The 27,721-nt window shown below is 43.4% G+C and overlaps 1 protein-coding gene across 3 annotated transcripts in view; it reads left to right on the top strand.

The window, feature by feature from the left end:
• The window catches only part of LOC137375574 (drebrin-like), a 243,767-nt gene that overhangs the window by 189,340 nt on the left and 26,706 nt on the right, over window positions 1–27,721 (top strand). For all 3 annotated transcript variants that reach the window (XM_068042929.1, XM_068042931.1, XM_068042930.1), the window contains 3 exons: window positions 916–979; window positions 13,687–13,770; window positions 18,461–18,575. In XM_068042929.1, coding sequence (XP_067899030.1) covers window positions 916–979; window positions 13,687–13,770; window positions 18,461–18,575 — 263 coding nt within the window. The remainder of the gene's footprint in view (window positions 1–915; window positions 980–13,686; window positions 13,771–18,460; window positions 18,576–27,721) is intronic.

Below are 27,721 nucleotides of genomic sequence, written 5' to 3'. Positions count from 1 at the left end.
ATGCCCTCTGATTATCAGACCTTCAGCCATTGGAAACAGTTTCTGTTTACTTACTTTAAACCAGTCATGATTTTTGAACACCTCTATCAGATCAGTCCCAGCTTATGCCATGTGGCACATTTTTAAAAAAAGTCTTCTGAAAGCTGTTTGAATTAAAATATTCATAGAAAAATTGACATAGCTTGTGCTAGTTAAAAGAAATAAATTATTTTTCCTATTATACAATTGGAACTGGAATCTTTTCTATATCTCTTTAGGATATTATAGCAATATAATGTAATGTTATAGGGCTATGAATATATTGGATTAAGTGGAAAATTTGGAAGAATCAGAAGCTTCATGATGAATCTTAATATTTCAGTAAGATTAAAGGTCTCCTTCTAAACTAAACTTTAAATTCAAAAGTTCATCAAAATGTGTTAACTGAAAGTGGGAGAAGTGTGGGGAAATACTTTTTATTCAGAGTATTCTGCCTTTGCATATTAGAAAAAAAAATATGGTCTGCCTTCTGTTGTTTTTCTCTATGATCCTTCAGCACTTATCATAACATGCCATTTGTTCATCTCTATTTCACATGTTGGTGATGATGAACAAGGAATTTTCATTATTTTTGTCCAATTTTCCTGGAGTCCACAGCGTTAATCCACTTGATGGGGAGGTAGTTTCTTTATAGTCTTGAGGGCTCCATTTTGTCAGGGTCTCCAACATTTTGTAATGGATTGAAAGTGGAATCACCAACCATGAGCAATCACCATGTTGATGGCTGATTTGGAGCTTAGTTTCCGCTTAAAACATTTGTGTGGAGTGGTTTGTATGTGTGATACAAAGAAGCTCCATTTAATGCTCTCATCTCTTCTTCCAATCTTAGTACTGGTATTGCCTATTACTTAATATGTGTGTGCTTTTTAATTTTAGGAAGAAACTGCAAAGCCTGGAAGTTGATGAAATCAAACATGCATCAAAGCAGAGCGACAACGGGGTCAGTGAGGCTTCTGGTTCTCATTATAGATATTATAGATATCCTTAGTAACTGGATCTGTGCACCACTTCACTGTGCCTCCCCTTGGAGCCGCAGGTGAATGAACCAGTTCAGCAAGGTCCCCCAGTAAGTGCAGCTCCATGCTGTCTGACCACAGAATGGCATTTATCCCCATCCCATGTCTGGGGGGGTACCCACCCAGTAGATTGGGCATAGAAAACCCAGATCCACCACTGCTTCCATTTAATTTCTGCTATTACAGATTATGAGCAGCGTTCTGCAGAATGAGAATGGATGTCACTTGCTCGCCTCATCTCATTCTAGCAAACCTACTAATCCTCCTGTTGTCCTCTTATGGGGATTCGGAAACATCTTCTATACAGAGGAAATATGAAGAGGTTTGCATCTCAAATCTGTCAACTTGTAATATTCTAGCACTGCTTCATTGACAGAATAAATACTGTTTGTTCTGTATATGATTAGTTTAATCATTTTAAGAAATAAACTTTAGAACGTTGGTGAGTTGATCTGAAGAAAATTAAAGGACAAAGTTATACGGAGAGACAGAGAAAAATTGCCTTCCACTATTTTTCTGTAATAAATGTCCCACCTTATTTCTTGTATTTCATTTAATTTTCAATATGCAATCACTCAAAGAGAAAGATTTACTATTGATGTGTGACTTATAACTTAAAAGTGGTGTAAAATTCAGTATGCTTGTATTTAATATACAAGTTGTTTGACTTGTTGGAAAGTACTGCAAAGAGTAACTCGGATATTTTGAATAAATGTCAACATGATCTGGCATTATATGTTCACCAGTATGTTAAACATTTAAAACTTTCTAATTTTAAACAGAGTAAATTTGAGCTGTCGATGAGTAAAGTGTGTGTTGGCCATAACACCAGGTGACAAATGGTTGGGGAGAGGCATACCAGGAGAACAGATCATAGAATCATAGAATGGTTACAGAACAAAAGGAGGTCATTCAGCCTGTCATGTCCATGCCTGTTCTCTGCAAGAGCATCTCGGCTAGTCCCACTCCCCTGCCCTTTCCTCATAGCCCTGCAGGTTTTTTCTCTTCAGCTCCTTATCCAATTCCCTTTTGAAAGTCATGATTGAATCTGCTTCCACCAGAATCTCGGGTAGTGCATTCCAGATCCTAACCAGTCGATGTGTGAAAAAAGTTTTTCCTCATGTTGCCGTTGGTTCTTGTGCCATTCACCTTATATCGGTGTGCTCCGGTTCACGATCCATGGGGACAGTTTCTCTCTGTCTACTCTGACTGGACCTCTGATGATTTTGAACACCTCTGTCAACTCTCCTCTCAACCTTCTCTTCTCCAGCTTCTCCACTTTATTCACATAACTGAAGTCCCTCATCCCTAGAGCCATTCCTGTAAAAAAAATTCTGCACCCTCTCTAAAGCCTTCACATCCTTCCTGAAGTGTGGTGCCCAGAATTGGACACAATACTCCAGTTGAGGTTGAACCAGTGTTTTATACAGGTTCATCACAACTTCCTTGGTTTTGTACTCTATGCCTCTATATATAAAGCCCAGGATCCCGTATGCCTTTTTAACCACTTTCTCAACCTGCCCTACCACCTTCAATGATTTGTGCACATACACCTCCAGGTGCCTCTGCTCCTGTACCCCTTTCGAATTGTACCCATTATTTCCCATTGCCTTTCCTCATTCTTCCAACCAAAATATGTCACTTCACATTACTCTGCATTAAATTTCATCTGCCACCTGTGTGCCCATTCCACCGGTCTGTTTATGCCCTCTTGAGGGCTATCAGTATCCTCTTCACAGACCATGCACCTAAGTCTAGGTCATTAATATACATCAAGAAAAGCAGTGGTCCACATACCAACCCCTGAGGAACCCACTTTATACGTTCCTCCAGTCCAAAAAACAACCGTTCACCACTGTCACTTAGAAAACTTTGTATCCAGGCTGCCCGTGCCCCTTTTATTCCATGGACTTCAACTTTGCTGGCAAGCCTATTATTTGGTACTTTATCGAACACTTTTTGGAAGCCCATGTACACCACATCAGCTGCATTACCCTCATATCTCTCTGTTACCTCATCAAAAAACAAAACCAATATAGTTAAACACGATTTGCCTTTAACAAATCTCTGCTGGCTTTCTTTAATTAATCCACACTTGGCCAAGTAAATCTTTTGCACCATTGAGGTGAAACTGACTGGCCTGTATCTGCTGAGTTTGTCCTTACACTCTTTTTTTTGAACAAGGTTGTGACATTTGCAATTCTCCAGTCCTCTGCACCATCCCTATATGTAAGGATGTTTGGAAGATTATGGCCAGTACCTTCGTAATTTCCTCCCTTACATCCCTCCCTATCCTTGGATGCATCCCTTCAATCCTGGTGACTTATTAAGTACACCAAGCCTTTCTAATACCTCCTCTTTATCAATTTTTAGCCCAATTCAGTGTCTTAACTACCTCGTCTTTCACTATGACTTTGGCAGTAACTTCTTCTTTGGTAAAGACAGATGCAAAGTACTCATTTAGTACCTCTTCATGCGTAGATCCCTTTTTTGGTTCCTAATCAGCCCTAACCATTCTCTTACTTTGGATCAGATCTAAGCTCTGCAATCCTGCCAGGTGAACAATTAAACAACTAACAGGAAGAAGTGGCTTCACAAATATCCCCATCCTCAATGATGGAGGAGCATAGCACATCAGTGCAAAAGATAAGGCTGAAGCATTTGCAACAATCGTCAGCCAGAAGTGCCGAGTGGATGATCCATCTCGGCCCCCTCCTGAAGTCACCAGCATCACAGATGCCAGTCTTCAACCAATTCAATTCACTCCATTTGATATCAAGAACCAACTGAAGGCACTGGATACTGCAAAGGCTATGGGCCCCGACAATGTTCTGGCAATAGTACCGAAGATCTGTGCTCCAGAACTTGCCACGCCCCTAGCCAAGCTGTTGCAGTACTGCTACAACACTGGCATCTACCCGGCAATGTGGAAAATTGCCCAGGTATGTCCTGTACACAAAAAGCAGGACTAATCCAACCCGGCCAATTACTGCCCCATCAGTCTACCCTGGATCATCAGTAAAATGATGGAAGGTGTTGTCGACAGTGCTATCAAGCGGCACTTGCTTAGCAATAACCTGCTCAGTGATGCACAGTTTGGGTTGTGCAAGGGCCACTCAGCTCCTGACCTCATTACAGCCTTGGTTCAAACATGGACAAAATAGGTGAGGTGAGAGTGACTGCCCTTGACATCAAGGCAGCATTTAACTGAGTATGGCATGGAGCTGTAGCAAAACTGGACTCAATGGGAATGACTCCGCTGGTTGCAGTCATACCTAGCACAAAGGAAGATGGGTGTGGTTGTTGGAGGTCAATCATCTCAGCTCCAGGACATCACTGCAGGAGTTCCTCAGGGTAGTGTCCTAGGCCCAACCATCTTCAGCTGCTTCATCAATGACCTTCCTTCAAACATAAGGTCAGAAGTGGGGATGTTCGCTGATGATTGCACAATGTTCAGCACCATTCACGACTCCTCAGATACAGAAGCAGTCCATGTAAAAATGCAGCAATATCCAGACTTGGGCTGATAAGTGGCAAGTAACATGTGCCACACAAGTACCAGGCAATGACTATCTCAAACAAGAGAGAATCTAACCTTCTCCCCTTGACATTTAATGGCATTATGATTGCTGAATCCCCCATTATCAACATCCTGGGAGTTACTATTGACCAGAAACTGAACTGAAGTAGCCATATAAATACTGTGGCTACAAGAGCTGATCAGAGGCTCGGAATCCTGTGGCGAGTAACTCACCTCCTGACTCCCCAAAGCCTGTCCACCATCTACAAGGCACAAGTCAGGAGTGTAATGGAATACTCTCCACTTGTCTGGATGGGTGCAGCTCCAACAACACTCAAGAAGCTCAACACCATCCAGGACAAAGCAGCCCGCTTGATTGACACCCCATCCACGAACATTCACTCCCTCTACCACCGACGCACAGTGGCAGCAGTGTGTACCATCTATAAGATGCACTGCAGCAACTCACCAAGGCTCTTTTGACAGCACCTTCTAAACCCACGACCTCTACCACCTAGAAGGACAAGGGCAGCAGTTGCGTGGGAACACCACCACCTGCAAGTTCCCCTCCAAGCCACACACCATCCGGACTTGGAACTATATCGTTGGTCCTTCACTGTCGCTGGGTCAAAATCCTGTAAATCCCTTCTTAACAGTGCTGTGGGTTACCTACACCACATGGACTGCAGCAGTTCAAGAAAGTGGCTTACCACCACCTACTCAAGGGCAATTAAGGGTGGGCAATAAATGCTGTCCAAGCCAGCGATGCCCACATCCTATGAATGAATTAAAAATACTACCCTTTTACTATTTATATGCCTATAAAAGACTTTTGGATTCCCTTTTATGTCAGCTGCTCATCTCTTCTCATACTCTCTCTTCGCCTCTCATTTCCTTTTTCACTTCTCCTCTGAAATTTCTATATTCAGTCTGATTCTCTCTTGTATTATCAATCTAACAACTGGCATATGCAATCTTTTTCTGCTTCATCTTACTTTCCATCTCTTTCATTATCCAGGAAGCTCTAACTTTTCTTGCCTTATCTTTCCCCCTTGTGGGAATGTACATTGACTGCACCTGAACCATCTCCACTTTAAAGACAGCCCATTACTCTGTTACAGTTTGTTAGGACTGAGGCGGGAGGAGTGCGCTGTTTAATCTAGTCCCACTTCTCCACAGGTCACAACATATATTTTAAATTTTCCCGGGCCTTTCTAAAGCTCCTTTTGTCTGTGGGTGGTATGCTGAAGACATTTGATGTGTTATATCTAAGTTACTCATAACTTCCTGGAAAATTTTAGACATTAAATTGAAACTTTGATCCGACTGAACCTCAATCGATAATCCATATCTAGGAAAGAACTAGGTTAACTACTCTACTACTACCTTAGCAGAAGTTGATTTCAAGGGAATGGCCTCTGGGAGCCGAGTAGCCATATCCATGATAGTGAGTATATATTGGTGTCCCGCTTTTGTTTTCGGTAAGGGTCCAACACAGTCTATAAACACCCTACTAAATGGTTCCCCAAAAACTGGTATGGGAATTAGAGGTGCCGGTTTTATGGCAGGTTGCGGTTTTCTCACAATCTGGCACTTATGGCACATTTTACAAAATTGCACCACATCCTTGGAAAGACTTGGTCAGTAAAAATGCCGACTTATACATGATTTGGGCTTTCGGATCCCCACATGTTCCACTATAGGAATTTCATGCGCTATTCTTAATATTTCCTGGCGATACTTTGGCGGTACCACAACTGATGAACTAGCATCCATTCTTCATCCGCAGGTCTGTGAGGAGGTCTCCACTTCCTCATCAGAATCCCATTTTTAATATAATAACCTTCTGGAACTCCTTTTGCCTCAGCTTCTGTTAGAGATGATTGTGCCACTTTATTTAACTCTGGATCGGCTTGCAGCCGTGATCAGAGAAGACTTAATTAATTTCCTTTGAATTATCCAAATCCCCAAAGAAGGTTTCAGATATTCAGCTATCTGACCGTGGTGCCAATTTTACCTCCAACAATGGAACTTGTTTAGCCATTGTTTAGATTACTACACATGAAGGAAAAATTCCTGAAACCTTTTCCTGTAACTGTTCTGTCTCCCTAACTGCACTTGTTTTTTCCATGACTACTGGAGAAGCTACTACCTTTGCTCCGGCCAAATCATTCCCTGGGAGTAGGTCAACTCTGTCCACTAGCAAACTATGAACAACTCCTACAGTTACCATCACAGACGTTGGGTCACACTCTAGGTGTACCCGATACAAAGGTATGGGTAAATACTCCCCGCCAATACCATTTACTAAAACTTTAGCATTCAGTGCGCTCTCTGGTGGAAATGTTATGCCTTTCCCTAGCAAAAGAGTTTGGGTGGCTCCTGTATTCCTAAGTACAACTATAAGTTTTCCTGCCTCACTTGAAGGATAAGGAGTTACTTTTCCTTTCAACAAGAATTCCCTATAACTCTCAGGTATTTTATTCACAACCCCTGCACTCAGTGGATTTTGTACTTGGCCTTACAGCTGCAGTCAGAGCTACAGCCTGATCTGTTGTACTCTCGGTCAGGGCCCCTTTCAATGCACTGGTCTTGTGTACCCCAATAAGTTCCATGGGTTTACCCCACAACTTCCAGCATTCTGCATGAAGATGTCCCACCTTGTGACAATGGTAACATTTAGGCTTGCGGACCTCACTTCCACCCTCAGCACCTTCCTTTCTGGCCTGAGGAGAAGATCCCAGGGCCTTCCCAGCTATCCCTTCTTGTCCCCTGCTGCTTGCCTTCCTTTCACTCACCCACCTTCTATCCTTCTCGGGTTTGTGGGGGTGATGGACAAAGGGTTTGGGCTTATACACAAGCTCATAATCATCAGCAATTTCCATGCCTGTCTGTCCATTGAAACCATCTGGTTCTCTACATGGGTTCTTACTGATGGAGGAAGTGAATTTTTTAATTCTTTCAGGAGAACTAGTTCCCTAAGGTTCTCATACATTGCTTCCATCTTTAGTGCCCATATCCAAAGGTCAAAATTAATTTGCTTTACTCTCTCAAATTTTTTATAAGTCTACTTAGACAATCTCCGAAGGTTCTGAAATTTCTGTCAGTAAGCTTCAGGGACTAACTCATAGGCAGCGAGAATAGCCTTTTTTGCCATCTCATAATCTGCAGAAGCCTCCTCAGAAAGCATGGCAGTAACTTCATGAGCTCTGCCTGTCAAACTGCTTTGCATAAGCAGTGTCCAGCTCTCCTTTGGCCACTTCATCAGTTTGGCTATCTTTTCAAACGCAATGAAAAATGCTTCTCCGTCCCTTTCCTAAAAATTTGGGAGGACTTGTACAAATTTAAACAGCTCTCCACTGGGTCTTGGGCTGGAGTCAGTTCTTTCCCCACCAGAATTATCACTGGAGTTTTGACTTAATTCCAGCTTTCTAATCTGGTATTCCCTTTCTCTCTCCTCCTCTCTATGAAGTTCAAGATTTTTTATTATCAATTCTCTTTCAAGTTCAAGCTCAAGTTTTTTTTTTCTATGGCTTTTTCCTTGTCAAGTTCAAGCTGCCTGAACTGAATTTTATCTAATTCAACTGTAGTACCCCTGGTTTGCTTTCTTCTTCCAATTGTAAATGCTGTGCTATTATTTCAATTATTTCTGCTTTCTTAGTTCCTGGTTTTAACTCTAACAGCAACAGTTCTGCCAAGTCCTTTAGTTTAACCATGGTTAAGTTCCTCAAATAACTCAAGGATACATCCTGCTTCCCTCCAAAAAGTCAAAGCGACCGTTAAAGACATTTCAATAGAGTAAACATTTTTCTACTGCACAAGCAAACTGGTTCTTCTTTTTACTTTTTCAATTATTATTACCCCACTTACAATTGTACGTCATTGGCATTGGGTTCATCCCGGCAAGAGAGCCCCCAATTAAAATATGTTACGATCAAGGCGGGAGGAGTGTACTGTTTAATCTAGTCCCACTTCTCCACAGGTCACAACATATATTTTAAATTTTCCCACTTACAGATACGGTCAATCACATACTCTAGTTTTCCCAGAATAGAACACACTAACCAGGTTTCTTTAATGAACCACAAAATTATCAGTTTATTTTAGAACAAGTCTTCATGAGTAATGAAGTAAAGCATAAACACACAGATTTTAAATTTTAAAGTCCCCTTTTTACCTTAGCCAAATTTTAGAGTCCCTTTTTTTACCTTTGCCCCTAACACATGCGCACACACACACACACACACACACACACACACACATACATTTACCGGTTAACCGTAAAAATGAAAGGGATTTTTTTAAATTCAGAGCTCCGTTACAGACAAAAAAAACACTTCAGCTGATTACTTGCTCATTTTAGAAGAAAACAGCCGATGCGATATATTGTTTCAAAACATACAGTCTAGAGTCCGAGTACACGTAGACAGGTCAGTAGAATCTGTTTGAACAGTTCTTCTCAGGCGGCGTTGAGAATTATTTTAGCAGGCTTTCTTCAAAAACAGGAGACGGGATGAATTGACATAGTGGACTTCTCAGGGCCTTTTAGAGATTTGCTGGATAGCAAGCTGGGTTGTGGTCTTTTCTCCTTCCTTCACTTCTTCTTCAGGCTAACCTTATCAGCCACTCACTCCAGAAGGTAACACACACTCTAACACACAACCAAAAGCTTGTGAGTTTGCTGCCCTTTCAGGTGCACTCTGCTACTCCCTGGGCTTGTCCTATCAAGGGGCATGCGACTGACTTCTCTGCCCACGTCACCTTGTTACCAGGGTTTCTGTTCTATTTTTAACTTGAGTCATGTGACAACCAGTAACATAGTTCTTTCAGTGCCCTCTTGATAATGGTCCAACATTTATTCAGTTTGACTATGAATTTCTCAAAAAATATTTTAACAAGAAAAAAACAGAAGCACCTTCATAACAAGTTTTCATGCCAATCTTTGATTCCAACTTACCTGGGCTAAATCTGTTCTCACCCCACGGAAATTGGCCTCCTCCAATTAAGTATTTTTGCTCTAGTTTGCTCAGTGTCCTTTTCCCTAGCTAACCTAAACTTTATGATACTATGATCACTGTTCCTCAATATTCTCCTACTGACACTTGATCTGCTTGACTCACCTCATTCCCCAGAACCAGATCCAGCAATGTCTCCTTTCTCATTTAGCCAGAAACATACTAACCAAGAAAATTCTTCCGAACACACTTCAAAAACTCTTCCCCCTGCTTTAACTTTTACACTATTGCTATCCCAGTTTACATTAGGATAATTAAAGTCTCCCATTGTCACTATTCTATAGTTTTTGCATCTCTCTGTAATTTCCATGCAAATTTACTCGTCTATAATTTTCCCACTAATTAATGACCGATAGAATGTACCCAGTAGTGTAATGGTACATTTATTGTTTCTTTAACTCTAACCTAATAGATTCTATTTTGATCCCTCAAGGATATCCTCTCTCTCCAGCACTGTAATATTCTCCTTAATCAATACTGCCACCCCTCCTCCTATCTTTCCTGAACACCTTGTATCCAGGAATCTCTAATACCCAGTCCTACCTTTTTTTTTAGCCAGGTCTTCATTATTGCCACAACATCATATTCCAATGTGGTTATCTGCAGATATAGCTCACCAATCTTATTTACCACACTTTGTGTGCTTTCAGACATGCACAGTAAACCTAATTTAAATCTTATTGCATTCTCTCTCACTCTGACCCCACCTAATACCTGACTATTTCTTAATCTAGTGCCACCTGTCTCTCCCAATCCTTTGTGCACCTTACTTCTCCTTTCACATGCTACATTCTGGTTCCCATTCCCCTGCCATGTTAGTTTAAACTCTCCCCAACAGTACCAGCAAACCACCCAATGAGGATATTGGTCGTGGATCTGTTGAGGTGCAACCAATCCAGCTTGTATAAGTCCACTTAAGTCTTAAGGAAGTGGCCTTAGAAATAGTGGATGCATTGGTGGTCATCTTCCAAGATTCTATAGACTCTGGAACAGTTTCTACAGATTGGAGGGTAGCTAATGTAACCGCACTATTTAAAAAGGGAGGTAGAGAGAAAGCAGGGAATTATAGACCAGTCAGCCTGACGTCGGTAGTAGGGAAAATTCTAGTGTCCATTATCAAAGATTTTATAGCAGAGCACTTAGAGAATAGTGATAGAATCGGGCAGAGTCAGCGTGGATTTACGAAAGGGAAATCATGCTTGACAAATCTACTAGAATTCTTCAAGGATGTATCTAGTGGAGTTGGTGAGGGGGAGCCAGTGGATGTGGTTTATTTGGACTTCCAGAAGGCTTTCGACAAAGTCCCACATAAGAGATTAGAATGTAAAATTAAAGCACATGGGATTGGGGGTAGTGTATTGTGATGGATAGAAAATTGGTTGGCGGACAGGAAACAAAGAGTAGGGATAAATGGGTCTTTTTCCGAATGGCAGGCAGTGACTAGTGGGGTACCGCAGGGATCGGTGCTGGGACTCTAGCTATTAACAATATACATTAATGATTTAGATGAGGGAACTAAATTTCCAAATTTGCAGATGACACAAAACTGGGTGAGAGGGTGAGTTGTGAGAAGGATGCAGAGAGGCTTCAGGGTGGTTTGGACAAGTTGAGTGAGTGGGCTAATGCATGGCAGATGCAGTATAATGTGGATAAATGTGAGGTTATCCACTTTGGTAGCAAAAACAGGAAGGCAGATTATTATCAGAACAGCTATAAACAGAGACAGGGGAATATGCAGCAAGACCTGGGTGTTCTTGTACACCAGTCGCTGAAGGTAAGCATGCAGGTGCAACAGGCGGTAAAAAAGGCAAATGGTATGTTGGCCTTCATAGCGAGAAGATTCGAGTACAGGAGCAGGGATGTCTTGCTGCAATTATACAGGGCCTTGGTAAGGCCACACCTGGAATATTGTGTGCCGTTTTGGTCTCCTTATCTGAGGAAGGATGTTCTTGCTATAGAGGGAGTGCAGCGAAGGTTTACCAAACTGATTCCTGGGATGGTGGGACTGACGGATGAGGAGAGATTGAGTCGGTTAGGATTATATTCGCTGGAGTTCAGAAGAGTGAGGGGGATCTCATAGAAACCTATAAAATTCTAACAGGGCTTGACAGGGTAGATGCAGGAAGGATGTTCCTGATGAGATCAGCCATGATCGTACTGAGTGGCGGAGCAGGCTTAAGGGGCTGAATTGCCTACTCCTGCTCCTAGTTCTTATGATAGTGGGAGAGTCTAGAACCAGGGATCATAGTCTAAGAATATGGGGTGATCCTTTCAGGACTGAGATGAGGAGAAATTTCTTCACCCAGAGAGTGGTGAGCCTGTGGAATTCACTACCACAGAAAGCAGTTGAGGCCAAAACATTGTATGTTTTCAAGAAGGAGTTAGATATAGCTTTTGGGTCTAAAGGGATCAAAGGGTATGGGGCGAAAGTGGGAACAGGCTACTGAGTTGGATGATCAGCCATGATCATAATGATTGGAGGAGCAGGCTCGAAGGGCCAAATGGCCTACTCCTGCTCCTATTTTCTATGTTTCTATGTTTCTACTTCCTCCAGAACCGTCCCAATGTCCCAGGAATCTAAAGCCCTCCCTCCTGCACCATCTCTCCAGCCATGTATTCATCTGCTGTATCCTCCTATTTCTATACTCACCAGCAGGTAGCACTGGGAGTAATCCAGAGATCACTACCTTTTGAGATCCTGCTTGCTAATCTCCTTCCTAACTCCCTAAAATCTGCCTGCAGGACCTCATCCCTCTTTCTACCTATGTCCTTGGTACTGATATGGCCCACGTCCTCTGGCTGTTCACCCTCCCCCCTTGGAGTGCTCTACAGCCATTCAGTGACATTCTTGACCCTGGCAACATACCATCCTGGATTTACATCTGCAGTTGCAGAAATACCTGTCTGTGTTCCCCTCCCCTGCCACTATTGCTTTCCCAATCTTCCTTCTACCTCCCTGTACAGCTGAGTCACCTGTAATGCCGTGGACTAGGCTCTGGCTGCACTCCCCAGAAGAACCATCACTCTCACCAGTGTTCAGAACTGAATATCAGTAGGAGAGTGAGATGCACTCAGGGGACTCCTGCACTATCTACCTGGTTCCTGACTGCCTGGTGGTCACCCATTCTCTTCTCTGCCTGCACACTTTCAAGCTGTGGGGTAACCACATCCAGAAACATGCTGTCCACATAGCTCTCGGCCTCTCGGATGCACCGCAGTTACTCCAGCTGCTGTTCAAGCTACAAAACCCAGAGCTCAAGCTGCTCCAGCTGATGATATTTCTACATGTGGTTGTCCAGGACAAGAGAAATGTCCTAGACAACCACACAGAACAGGATAATAAAAGCAAAATACTGCGGATGCTGGAAATCTGAAACAAAAACAAGAAATGTTAGAATCACACAGAACAGGATGTTCACTCCACGGGACTGGGGTGCCTTGCCATGCCTCTATTTATGAGACTATCTAAACTTAACAGAAATAATCTAAAGACTTATATGGGAAAAAAAATCACCATCTACACACCAATTAGCACCTTCCCTTGTGCTGATGTCTCTTTTAGTTTTTTAACCTTGCTTCCTAACACTCGCATTCACCCTGCTCTGCTGCTCTGCCCCGAACTCTTTCAGCTCCTTATCTCCAGACTGTCCCAACAACCAGTCACCTACCTACTGTCCTGTGACGTCACTCCTTGAGTTTTTTTTTGTTGATTTGTTCTCCCTCTTTGTTCCTTTCACCTCATTGTACTCTTGAGCCTCCTGCTGTTCTCACAGTGCTCTAACTCTCTGCCACTCCTTTTATCTCCACTGTGCTCTCTGGCCTCCTTGTGTTCTCGTCCTGATATACCAGATCTGTTATATTTTGCACCTTATGTGATGTGCTTAATTTAATAGATTTTAGCTAAATGTACACTATTTGTTTTTAGCATATTTTATTATGCACTTCATAGTTGTGGTAATTAAGTCTTGCTTCACCTGTCTGTCCATTCAGATTTAAAATGGCAAAAGATGAGTTCAGGAAAGGAATGCTGCAGTGTGAGTCTGTGCTGGCATATTCAAAAATGTGTGCAATCCTAACCATGTTAATTTTGAAATAGGAAGAGCAGAAGGAAGGTTTGGAGGAGTTCGAGGCTGAAGAGAACAAAGGGTCCAAGATCAGCGATTCCGCTGAGAAAGCAGCAGTAAGCATTTAATAAAGATCAAAGTCTCTGTAAAGGGGATAGGCAGAAACGTATTCTTCTGAAACAATAACAATCCTGGTTGTCCTAAGCTGTATAGTGATGAATAATGTTACTGAAAGATGGTGAGACAGAAATTCATGGGCCTGATGGAAACTTCTAAAGTGTTATCTAGGTGGATGGGGCAGAATTTAGGGTAGGACCTGGTTTTGACAGGCATCCACCCTTTTATTTACCCCAGTACAAATTACTGAAGCAGACACTTCTTGTGCGTACACTCCTTCTGTGGTGATCTTCCTAGAAGAGATAGGACTGGATGGATGATGTTGGTCATCCAAAATACCATCACTTCCAGCTCAGTTACCCTCGCTGCATTATACACCTGCATGAAGCAGGTGTACTAGGACTAGATATTAGCAGAAATGGGGCTGAGCTCCTTTTTCAATGACCATTTCCCTGCTTCAGACTCTGGGAAAGTTTGAATTCTGGGCCCTTTATCTCTTTACCTGAGGTTGCATGGCTCTGGTATACTGTGGCAATACACTACAGCAAAATTCATCCCCTCCATCACAGTTGCCCTGGAACAGTGCTGGCACCCGCCCAAGCTGTAGAAATTAGCCTGACTCCAGGATTTCAGATAGCAGCAGTGTGTAAGCAGTGGATGGGCAGAAATTTTGTTCCACCCCACAGGCTTTCCCAGGAATTTCTCACCTGGTGAAAATAAAACCACGGTAGTTTAAAAATGTTGCTAGAGTTTTTCAAATATGTAACCTTCATTCATTTTGAAAATACTCTGTTAATTGTAGGACAATAATGTTAATCCCTCAGTGGGGAAGACTGAGTAACTCCTGAGTGATGAAGTCCTGAGACAGTCATAAAGCTCTCCCTCACAAGTGTCCCTCAAGAGACTTCCTCTGATATTATAGATTATGTTTTAATGCTCTGGTCCCTACCTCACTGATTTGAGGTATCACTTAACCTGTGGATTTTAGTGAGATGATGTAGGCTGTAACTATCCCACAGAAAGAGCACTTTTCTATTAACTTCGTGTTGCTGAGCAATCCAGAGGGTTGAAAACAAACTGCATAGGGTATGGAAAAAAGTTATAGTACATTTAAAACATCAACGATAAGTTAAGAGCATAGGGGTTTAAATGAAATATAATAGAATTACTGTTTTGTCCTCCATATTAATGGTTCAGTATGAAATTGCGTGTTTCAAAGCAATGTATTCTAATTTAGATAGCTGTCCATTGATAATGGGAAAAATAACACATTTGCTGTTTTTGTCACAAGGAATTTCAACCCACCCCCTCGCCATATATACAACCATTATGGCACTATTGCCTAAAAACATGCAGCAGAACATTCAAGCTTGGATAATCAGAACTTGGTCATCTGACATTCAGATGGCCTAACAGAGAGGTATTAGGAAGAGATACAGCTCAATAAAGTTCTGAACAAAATTAGTGGGAAAGATGGTTAACCAAAGCAAAACTTAAATCTAAAATAAAAACAAGAAATGCTGGAAATACTCAGCAGGTCTGGCAGCATCTGTGGAGAGAGAAGCAGAGTTAACGTTTCAGGTCAGTGACCCTATATCAGAATGACAACGGCAAACCCAGCCTGTCGACCCTGCAAAGTCCTCCTTAATAACATCTGGGGGCTTGTGTCAAAGTTGGGAGAGCTGTCCCACAGACTAGTCAAGCAACAGCCTGACACAGTCATACTCACGGAATCATAGCTTACAGACAATATCCCAGACACTGCCATCATCATCCCTGGGTATGTACTGTCCCACCGGCAGGACAGACCCAGCAGAGATGGTGGCACAGTGGTATACAGTCAGGAGGGAGTTGCCCTTGGAGTCTCATGGCATCAGTTCAAACATAACCAAGGAAACCTCCTGCTGATTACCACCTGCTGCCCTCCCTCAGCTGATGAGTCAGTACTCCTCCATGTTGAGCACCACTTGGAGGAAGCACTGAGGGTGGCAAGGGCGCAGAATGTACTCCGGGTGGGGGACTTCAATGTCCATCACCAAGAGTGGCTCGGTAGCACCACTACCAACGGACCTGGCTGAGTCCTAAAGGACATAGCTGCTAGACTGGGTCTGCGACAGGTGGTGAGGGAACCAACAAGAGGGAAAAACATACTTGACCTTGTCCTCACCAATTTGCCTGCCACAGCTGCATCTGTCCATGACTGTATTGGTAGGAGTGACCACCACACGGACCTTGTGGAGACGAAGTCCCGCCTTCACATTGAGGATACCGTCCATCGTGTTGTGTGGCAGTATAACCGTGCTAAATGGGATAGACTTCAAACAGATCTAGCAATGCAAAACTGGGCATCCATGAGGTGCTGTGGGCCATCAGCAGCAGCAGAATTGTATTCACCCACAATCTATAACCTCATGGCCTGGCATATCCCCCACTCAACCATTACCATCAAGCCAGGAGATCAACCCTGGTTCAATGAAGAGTGCAGGAGGGCATGCCAGGAGCAGCACCTGGCATACCTCAAAATGAGGTGTCAACCTGGTGAAGCTACAACAGAGGACTACTTTCGTGCCAAACTGCGTAAGCAGCATGCAATAGACAGAGCTAAGCAATCCCATAACCAACGGATCAGATCTAAGCTCTGCAGTCCTGCCGCATCCAGCCGTGAATGGTGGTGGACAATTAAACAACTAACTGGAGGAGGTGGCTCCACAAATATCCCCATCCTCAATGATGGGGGAGCCCAGCACATCAGTGCGAAAGATAAGGCTGAAGCATTTGCAACAATCTTCAGCCAGAAGTGCCGAGTGGATGATCCATCTCAGCCTCCTCCTGAAGTCCCCAGCATCACAGATGCCAGACTTCAGCCAATTCGATTCACTCCACGTGATATCAAGAAACGACTGAAGGCATTGGATACTGCAAAGGCTATGGGCCCTGACAATATTCCGGCAATAGTACTGAAGACCTGTGCTCCAGAACTTGCCACGCTCCTAGCCAAGCTATTCCAGTACAGCTACAACACTGGCATCTACCCGGCAATGTGGAAAATTGCTCAAGTATGTCCTGTACATAATAAGCAGGACAAGTCCAACCCGGCCAATTACCGCCCCATCAGTCCACTCTCAATCATCAGTAAGGTGATGGAAGGTGTCATCAACAGTGCCATCAAGCAGCACTTGCTTAGCAATAACCTGCTCAGTGATGCTCAGTTTGGGTTCCGTCGGGGCTACTCAGCTCCTGACCTCATTACAGCCTTGGTCCAAACATGGACAAAAGAGCTGAACTGAAGAGGTGAGGTGAGAGTGACTGCCCTTGATATCAAGGCAGCATTTGACCGAGTATGGCATCAAGGACCCTAGAAAAACTGAAGTCAATAGGAATCAGGGGGAAAACTCTCCGCTGGTTGCAGTCATACCTAACACAAAGGAAGATGGTTGTGGTTGTTGGAGGTCAATCATCTGAGCTCCGGGATATCACTGCAGGAGTTCCTCAGGGTAGTGTCCTAGGCCCAACTATCTTCAGCTGCTTCATCAATGACCTTCCTTCAATCATAAGGTCAGAAATGGGGATGTTCGCTGATGATTGCACAATGTTCAGCAACATTGGTAACTCAGATACTGAAGCAGTCCGTGTAGAAATGCAGCAAGACCTGGACAATATCCAGACTTGGGCTGATAAGTGGCAAGTAACATTTGCGCCACACAAGTGCCAGCCAATGACCATCTCCAACAAGAGAGAACCTAACCATCTCCCCTTGACATTCGATGGCATTACCATCGCTGAATCCTCCACTATCAGCATCCTTGGGGCTACCATTGACCAGAAACTGAACTGGAGTAGCCATATTAATACCATGGCTACAAGAGCAGGTCAGAGGCTAGAAATCCTGCGGCGAGTAACTCACCTCCTGACTCCCCAAAGCCTATCCACCATCTACAAGGCACAAGTCAGGAGTGTGATGGAATACTGTCCACTTGCCTGGATGGGTGTAGCCCCAACAACACTCAAGAAGCTCAACGCCATTCAGGACAAAGCAGCCCGCTTGATTGGAACCCCATCTACAAACATTCACTCCCTTCACCACCGACGCACGGTGGCTGCAGTGTGTTACACCTACAAGATGCACTGCAGCAATGCACCAAGGTTCCTTAGACAGCACCTTCCAAACCCGCGACCTCTACCAACTAGAAGAACAAAAGCAGCAAATGCATGGGAACACCAACACCTGCAAGTTCCCCTCCAAGTCACACACCATCCTGCCTTAGAACTATATTGCCGTTCCTTCACTGTTGCTGGGTCAAAATCCTGGAACTCCCTTCCTAACAGCACTGTGGGTGTACCTACCTCACATGGACTGCAGTGGTTCAAGAAGGCAGCTCACCACCACCTTCTCAAGGGCAATTAGGGATGGGCAATAAATGCTGGCCTAGCCAGCGATGCCCACATCCCATGAATGAATAAAAGAAAAGAACTGGCAGATATTAGAAATGTAAAAGGTTTTAAGCAAGTAAAGCGGGGGTGGGGCAAGAGATAACAAAAGACAAGGTGTGGTCACAGAGAATAACTGACCAGAAGGTCATGGAACAAAGGCAACCATATTTATAGACACGCTGTAGCAATTTTAAAGGTAGGAACACCCTCTATCAATTTGACAACTCCTGCTTTTCTTGCATTCTTTTCTATCAACAGGAAGCTGCAGCTCTTATTGCACTGCGGGATGGAAATCCTAGGGAATTCTTTAAGCAGCGAGAACGAGCCATGACAACAAATTTTGAGACTGTAAATTTTTCAGGCCAAAGACCAGGTAGGAGAAAGCCTTTTTATGTTTCTTTTTCTGCACCTGCAACCTGCACCTTATTTCCTCCCAGGCCTCTCATTCTCCATGAAAATTCTTTCCATCAAAATGGCAGAGTTAGTGGCCCTGTCATCATGTCCATTTCATAGGTCAGTACAAATAAAATTGTCTTTCATGTTACAGCCTATTTAGAGGCTTGATGAAATGATCATGATCAGGTCATCAACTGCAAGATGTGAGCCAAGCAGCCTAATGTAAAGCAAAGTGCTGCTAGTAAACCATTAATCTGCAGGTAACTCAGGTTTTTCAAAGGGTACCTGATCATGGCAAATGATAACTATTCAGCAGGGCTGTAACTGATCATGTCAAATAGTTGACAGTGGCATGGAGCAACATCTGATCAGTTCAGTCAGTTAAATTGAGGGAGCATCTGAAATAACCAATGCATGGAATGGAATTATTATTCAATCATGTTGAATGACTTGGGCTGGAATTATGTAGAATGATATGAATCTTGCCAGACAGAATAGTTGGAAGTGGAATGGGTTACTGTATCAGATAATGGAGTTGGAAATGGATGGGAGAAAGCCTTCTCATATCAGATGATGCATTTAGGAAGGATATAGAATTGGGGTAGGAGAGTTGTCTCAAATACAACAGGAGCGGGATGACGTTGTGTTCAGTTCTAGGTGACGTAGCTGAAGTAGGCTGAGCAATGCCGAGTTGTGTTGGATAACTTAACTGGTTGAGGTTGAGTCGCTGACTGACATGTTGAATGATGGTTGGGAAGATGTTTTACCAATATTTGAGCAGCCCAAAATAGCTTCATGTCGAGTGTTTGAGGGCCACTCTCCACAGAAATGTCTTTGTAAATTAGGATATTTCTTCAGTACAATTAATTTCCAATGTAATTTTCCAATGAACAGGGCTCCACTGTATAAATAGTTTCCTGCTGTAGAGATTTATGGTCTGGAGCAGAAGCAGAATTCATTCAGCACTTTCTGCAGCTGCTGTCCATTCCACTCATTGCTCCACGCATTTAGATACCTGGGTTTACATCTCTTCATTAAACAAAGTCACAATTCTGTATTATCGCCGAGATAATACTAGAGTAATGGAGACACTTGGAAGGAAGACGATGCCTGGACCATGCAAAGAAATGGGATACTAAATGCTTAATGATATCATTAAATCAAATGGAGGTCAAACCTGCCCTTCTGTGCTTTTCTGGGAGGGTCGGGGTTGGTGGGGGGAGGGGGGGGAGGTGCGGTTACATGTACAGTTTGGTTTAATGATCCTATTTCCCCAGCTAAACATGAAAAGTGTTGGATGTTTTAAAAATCCTAAGGCTTGTCAATTAGAAAACAATGTTGCTGACTTGAAGTCATTCAAGGTATTCATGTGGTTGAGGTTTGTCAAATCTTTTCAAGCAGTGTAGCAAGAGGCATATTTTGGAGGACGGTTGAACAGCAGACACTGAAAGAAATTACAATAATAATCTTTCTGCTTACTATAACCTCCCCGATCATTAGTACTAACAACAGATCAGTAGGAACCCTAATGCTGCTCTCAGCAATGTAGTATTTCTAACATACAGTCTAACACTTGCCTTCCCAATGCTGCCCTCAGAAGTGTAGGACTCTTTGTATGTTAACAATTGACCCTCATACTGCCTTCAACAATGCATTACCCTCCATATCCGACGTGTTTTACACACTAAAATAAAAGCAAAATACTGCGAATGCTGGAAGTCTGAAATAAAAACAAGAAATGCTGGAAATATTCAGCAGGTCTGGCAGCATCTGTGGAGAGAGAAGCAGAGTTAACGTTTCAGGTCAATGATCCTTCTTCAGAACTGGCAAATATTAGAAATATAAAAGGTTATAAGCAAGTAAAGCGCGGGCGGGGGAGGAGAACACCTTCTCCTTTGTCATCTCTTGCCCCACCCCCGCTTTACTTGCTTATAACCTTTTACATTTCTAATATTTGCCAGTTCGGAAGAAGGATCACTGACCTGAAACGTTAACTCTGCTTCTCTCTCCACAGATGCTGAGTATTTCCAGCATTTTGTGTTTTACACACTGTTAGTCAGTGTGACCACTACACAGTCCTTGTGGAGACAAAATCCCATCTTCACACTGTGGACATGCTCCATCATGTTGTGTGGCACGACCACCATGCTAAATGGGATAGATTCAGAACAGATCCAGCAGCTCAAAATTAGGCATCCATGAGGCATTGTGGGCCATCAGCAGCAGCAGAATTGTATTCCACTACAATCTGAAATCTCATGGCTTAGCACATCCCCCACTCCACCACTACCATCAAGAAAGGGCTCAAGCCTAATTCAATGAAGAGTGTAGGAGAGCATGCCAGGAGCAGCATCAGGCATACCTAAAAATGAGGTGCCAACCTGATGAAGCTACAACACAGAAATACAAGCACGCTAAACAGTGGAAGCAACATGCTATAGACTGAGATAAATGATTCCACAATAACGGGATTAAATCAAAGCTCTGCTGTTCTGCCACATCCAGTCGTGAATGGTGGTGGACATTTAAATAACTGATGGGAGGAGGAGGAGATACCATGAACCTGCCTGTCCTCAATGATGGCAGAGCCCAGCATGTGAGTGCAAAAAGACAAGGCTGAAGCATTTGCAACTATCTTCAGCCAGAAGTGCCGAGTGGATAATCTGTCTCGGCCTCTTCCTGAGTTCACTACCATCACAGAAACCAGTCTTCAGCCAATTCAATTTACACCACAAGATATCAAGAAATGGTTGAGCGCACTGAATACTGCAAAGGCTATGCGCCCTGACAATATCCCAGCTGTATTGCTGAACTTTTTCAGAACTAGCCACATCTCTAGCTAAGCTGTTCCCATACAGCTACAACACTGGCATCCACCCAACAAAGTGGAAAATTGCCCAGGTATGTCCTGTCTACAAAAGGTAGGACAAATCTGATCTGGTCAGTTACCACCCCATCAGTCTACTCTCAATCATCAGCAAAATAATATTGGTGACAGCACTGTCAAACAGCACTTACCCGTCAATAACCTGCTCGTGGATGCTCAGTTTGGATTCCACCAGTACCAATTAGCTCCAGATCTCATTACAACCTTTGCCTAAACATGGACAAAAGAGCTGAATTCCAGAGGTGAGGTGAGACTGACTGGCCTTGACATCAAAGCAGTGTTTGCCCAAATGTGGCCTCTAGGAGTCCTAGTGAAATTGAAGTCAATGGGAATCCAGCGGAAAGCTCTCCACTAGCTAGAGTCATCCTAGCACAAAGGAAGATGGTTGTGGTTGTTACAGGCCAATCAGCTCAGTTCCAGGACATCAATGCAGGAGTTCTTCAGGACAGTGTCCTAGCTCCCACCACGTTCAGCTGCTTCATCAATGACCTTCCCTCCATCATAAGATCAGAACTGTGGATGCTTGCTAATTATTGCAGAGTGTTCAGTTCCATTCGCGATTCCTCAAAAACTGAAGCAGTCCGTGCCCACATGTAGCAAGACATGTACAACATTCAAGCTTAGACTGATAAGTGGCAAGCAACATCTGCACCACACAAGTGCCAAGAAATGATCATCTGTTGGAATTTCAGGGTATGAAAGTCAGTTAACCCTTTAACCCCTTATTCTCAAGCTCTAATAACCCTTAATGCTGACTGTGATTATATTTTATTCAGTATAAGTAAGACATGGCACATACAAATGTCAAAGCAGTAGTATTAAAGTGCACAGCATTAGTTATGCCCTGGTAGAAGCATGATTTCCACATAACTTCTCCCTGGTTGTATCCAGGTGCCATCATGTCAGTCAATGTGAAGTGTGAAACCATTACAATTTCTGTGCTCAGTGAATCTCCTCTTACACTTTATTTACACAGTAAATCCTATGGAGATGGATCTAACCCAATCAATTTACAAATGATATAATTGAACCATCTGCCCAAGCCAGGTCAAACTCTCAAGATCTGTGGCTTCCCATGCTCAGACTTTTATCAGCTTGTAAACATTCCAATGCCAAGCTTGACTAAAGCAAAGAAAACATAGTGGTCTTAGCATCCAGGTGTCTTGTATAGGATCCAAGGCACTATTGTTTTCTCTGCCCTCCATCTAGGCCTCTGGAATTCTGCTACAGTGATTACTGTTTTTTTGTCACACAGCAAGCTGCCTGTTTGTGTACTCTGCTAGATTTCTGCTGAGGTTTACTTTTTTCGATTTGGTTCCTTTTACACTTTTTGGACCAATAAAACATTTGGTCAATGAAGGCCCAAACCACAACTCACCATCAAGTCACCTCTCAGCTGCTTTTCCCCAGAGGGTATCACAAACAGGATTAAAGTGTACAATGCAAGATTCAGTATAGCAATGAAATTAAAGAAGTGCACAGTCAGTCATAGTATTTATGTTAGTTTTCATTAATTAGCAAGAAAATCCAATGCAGGGATTTCCCAGGATTCTTGCACATTTCCAACAAGAGAGAGTTGAGCCATCTCTCCTTGGCATTCAATGCCATGACCATTGCTGAATCCCCCACCATCAACATTCTGGGGGCTACCATTGACCAGACCCTTAACTGGACAAGCCACATAAATACTGTGACATCAAAAGCAGGTCAGAGGCTGGATATTCTGTAGCGAGTAACTCACCCCCTGACTCCTCAAGCCTGTCCACTATCCACAAGGCACAAGTCAGGAGTGTGATGGAATACTCTCCACTTGCCTGGATGTGTGCAGCTGCAACAACACTCAAGAAACTTGACAACATCTAGGACAAAGCAGTCTATTTGATAGGCACTCCATCCACCATCTTAAACATTCACTCCCTCCACTACCGGTGAACCGTGGCTGCAGAGTGTCCCATCTACTAGGTGCATTCCAGCAACTCCCCAAGGCTCCTTTGACAGCACCTTCCAAATCCGCAACCACTACCACCTAGAAGAACAAAGGCAACAGACACGTGGAAACACCGTCACCTCCAAGTCACAAACCAGCGTGACATGGAAATATATTGTTCCTTCATTGTCGCTGGGCCAAAATCCTGGTACTCCTATCAAACAGCACTGTGGGTGTATCTACATCACATGGACTGCAGCAGTTCAAGCAGGTGGCTCGCCACCATCTTCTTGAGGGCATTAGGGATGGTCAATAAATGCTGGCCTTGCCAGTGATGCCCACATCCCATGAGCAAATAAAAAAAATATTAGAATGAGTTGTCAATGTTACCTGCAGGTGGTAGGTAAATGCACGTGGGCTGCAATTTTCGTGGACCAAATTTAGAACTAAATCTGAGAGGGGAATGGTGTGCACATTGGACTACTTGTTCATTTCCTGAAGCAAGAGCCCGTCACGTGAACTTGGATATAGTAGACAAAATAAAATGCGTCAGTCAGCACACCTGTCATTTACGTTTATGTACAGGATATGTATGGCCCATTATCACCAATGCCAAGCTGTCATTCGTGTCCACTGAATTAGAAATCTGTTCCTTCTTTTAGTTTCAATCTCATCCATATTTTGTGTGCCACATAACTGCTTATTCCAACTGAACTCTGTTTGTCAGTTAACAGTCTGCTACAGCCAAAACCCGCTCACCAAATTGACATTCAACCTGTAGCAACCACATCTGCATACATTGAGATGGTAGCAGACTACATTCACTATGCTGGGTGTTTGTCTACTTCAGCAGTCTGTATTCATTGCACTCGGAGACAGCCTGTCCCACTAAGTCCACATTGAACTCTGTGGGTGATATCTATCCCATAAGCTAAAATTGTGGCTAACAGATAGAAACAGAATCTTGCTTTTTTCTTCATGGGAAGTTTGTGTGTATTGGCCTCTCTTTAGCCAGTGTTTTATTGAGAATACCCTCTGCTACTCTCAATCATCAGCAAAGTGATGGAAGGTGTCATCAACAGTGCCATCAAGCGGCACTTGCTTAGCAATAACCTGCTCAGTGACGCTCAGTTTGGGTTCTGCCCAGGGCCACTCAGCTCCTGACCTCATTACAGCCTTGGTTCAAACATGGACAAAAGAGCTGATTTCGAGGTGAGGTGAGAGCGACTGCCCTTGACATCAAGGCAGCATTTGACCGAGTATGGTTTCAATGGGCCCTAGCAAAACTGAGGTCAATAGGAATCGGGGGAAAACCCTCCGCTGGTTGGAGTCATACCTAGCACAAAGGAAGATGGTTGTGGTTGTTGGAGGTCAATCATCTCAGCTCCAGGACATCACTGCAGGAGTTCCTCAGGGTAGTGTCCTAGGCCCAACCATCTTCAGCTGCTTCATCAATGACCTTCCTTCAATCATAAGGTCAGAGGTGGGGATGTTCGCTGATGATTGCACAATGCTCAGCAACATTCGTGACTCCTCAGATACTGAAGCAGTCCGTGTAGAAATGCAGCAAGACCTGGACAATATCTAGGCTTGGGCTGATAAGTGGCAAGTAACATTTACACCACACAAGTGCCAGCCAATGACCATCTCCAACAAGAGAGAATCTAACCATCTCCCCTTGACATTCGATGGCATTACCATCGCTGAATCCCCCGCTATCAACATCCTAGGGGCTACCATTGACCAGAAACTGAACTGGAGTAGCCATATAAATACCGTGGCTACAAGAGCAGGTCAGAGGCTAGGAATCCTGTGGTGAGTAACTCACCTCCTGACTCCCCAAAGCCTATCCACCATCTACAAGGCACAAGTCAGGAGTGTGATGGAATACTCTCCACTTGCCTGGATGGGTGCAGCTCCAACAACACTCAAGAAGCTCGACACCATCCAGGACGAAGCAGCACGCTTGATTGGCATGCCATCTACAAACATTCACTCCCTCCACCACCGACACACAGTGGCAGCAGCACGTACCATCTACAAGATGCACTGCAGCAACGCACCAAAGCTCCTTAGACAGAACCTTCCAAACCCGCGACCTCTACCAACTAGAAGGACAAGGGCAGCAAATGCATGGGAACACCACCACCTGCAAGTTCCCCTCCAAGTCACACACCATCCTGACTTGGAACTATATCGCCATTCCTTCACTGTCGCTGGGTCAAAATCCTGGAACTCCCTTCCTAACAGCACTGTGGGTGTACCTACCTCACATGGACTGCAGCGGTTCAAGAGGGCAGCTCACCACCACCTTCTCAAGGGCAATTAGGGATGGGCAATAAATGCTGGCCTGGCCAGCGACGCCCACATCCCATGAATGAATTTTTTAAAACTCAGCTGTCTGCTGCTGTAATTAAACTATGCAGGATGAATTAAAGGGATGGAGATGAAACCCAGTATCTTCCCTGAATCTCAATGCGGATAATTTCCTTTTATCTACATTTTATTGACTAAAATTCTTTGGAAATCCCTTTTCAACAAGTACATCCCTACTGGACCTATTCCAAAGTTGTACAAGTGATATCTTGAAAAGAAAACAGCTCATTGTGTTGCACTGTGAACAGATGCTCATAAATTGGAGGGATTTAATGATTTCTGGTACAGTGGAGCCATGTTATTATCATACCCAACTTACCAAGTTTGGCAGTTCAGCAATTGAATCAGCTTAGAAAACAAAAGGTTAAAACAGGACAAATAATGGAAACACAAGGAAGTCAGAGACATCTGAAAGAAATGTAGCACAGGCAGAAAAGAAGGGAGTGTGGGACGGGTAGCGAATAAAAGATGGTGAGATGAGAAGTAATTGACATTAGGAAAAGGGATGCAAAGGAAAGATGGTAAAAAGTAGACATAATAGAAAACAGGCATGAGCAAAAAGATAATAGTAGAAAGGGTGTGAAAAAGAGGAAACAAAAAAGTTATAAGGCAGAGGGGAGGGGTGATAGAAGAGGGATGTGAAGGGAGAAGAGAGTGATGAAAAAGTGAGATTTCTGAGGTATTCAATGGTTTGGGCACATTTTAATGCCAGTAATAATGAAATAACTCTTCTCAATTAGGTGGGAGCAGTTTAGCTGTGTAATATTTGTCTGAAGTTGGGGTGATTCTGGCTAATTGAGTTGCATTAATCCATCTTTGAGATTAGCCAAAGTCTTTGAGCTGACATCTGTAGAAATACCTGCAAATTGGCTGAGTATCTGAATATTTTAATTAGCTATTTAGAATGGTATGACAATAAGCAGGTTACACTGTATTAGTTGCATTACCCACCTCATCAATCCCTTTGCTACCCCCTTAAACCTCTTAGCTATTTGGCATTGTGTGTTACTGACTGGTGTGACACATTCTCCCCACAGGTCGAGTGAACAGCCCTTTCCTTAAGAATCAGCACAGTCTGCCCGAGCGATTATGGTCCCCTCCAAGATCCCCTTGCCCTCGAATTGCTGCTAACCAAACCCCCTTCCAGTCTTTCCCCTCATGTAGGTATACTTTCTAATAAAATATCGAGTATCATGTTTCTTGGAATAGAAGCATGCACTTTCTAAAGTATGGAGACTCTTGAAGGCTTCCAGACACTGCTAGAACCCATCGAAAATACAGTATAAAGCTGATGTGTCTTGAGTCGCTAAACGTATGAATATATTCTCTTAGCTAATGTTTCACCTCTGAGACTTTTTTCAGTTGTCCCAAGACAGAGGGAATGAAGGTCTTCTCCCTTCTCCAGGTCTGGGTGATGGTGTAGGGTAGAACAAAAGTGTCCAACCTACCAAATCTGACCTGTCTCGCAATTTCATTCAGCCCACTAAGCAGCAGCACGTCTAAAAAAATTATGCAGCAGCTCTGAACTTCTTGCTGCTGGTTCAGAAGCTCAGGAAAGTAAAGTGAGTTCTATTACTGAAAAGCATTCATTTCTGAAAGAGATGATCTGTCAATGGGAAATAAAGACAGAGGCCGACTTGGAGCTCTTTAAACACAAGGTTGACATGTACCTCTGCTCCCAGCATTGCAGATTCTTCCTTCAAGGTGAAACTCACCTCAGGATCCATAATACTGTAAATCCTGACTGGAGAGGGGGAACAGCAATGCTGGGAACATCAGGGACATGTCAGTGTGGTGTATGATCAAAGTGTTCTGAGGATTTTATATAAGGTTTAGAAAACCTTTTAACCCCCAAGTTTTTGCTTTGAAATGTGGATGCAATTTGATGGATGCAAAAGGTCCCATGACATTTTTCAAAGAGTAAATGCGTTCT

The sequence above is a fragment of the Heterodontus francisci genome, chromosome 12 (genome assembly GCF_036365525.1).
Source record: "Heterodontus francisci isolate sHetFra1 chromosome 12, sHetFra1.hap1, whole genome shotgun sequence".
NCBI classification, from domain to species: Eukaryota; Metazoa; Chordata; class Chondrichthyes; order Heterodontiformes; family Heterodontidae; genus Heterodontus; species Heterodontus francisci.
This window is presented reverse-complemented; position numbering and strand designations above follow the sequence as displayed.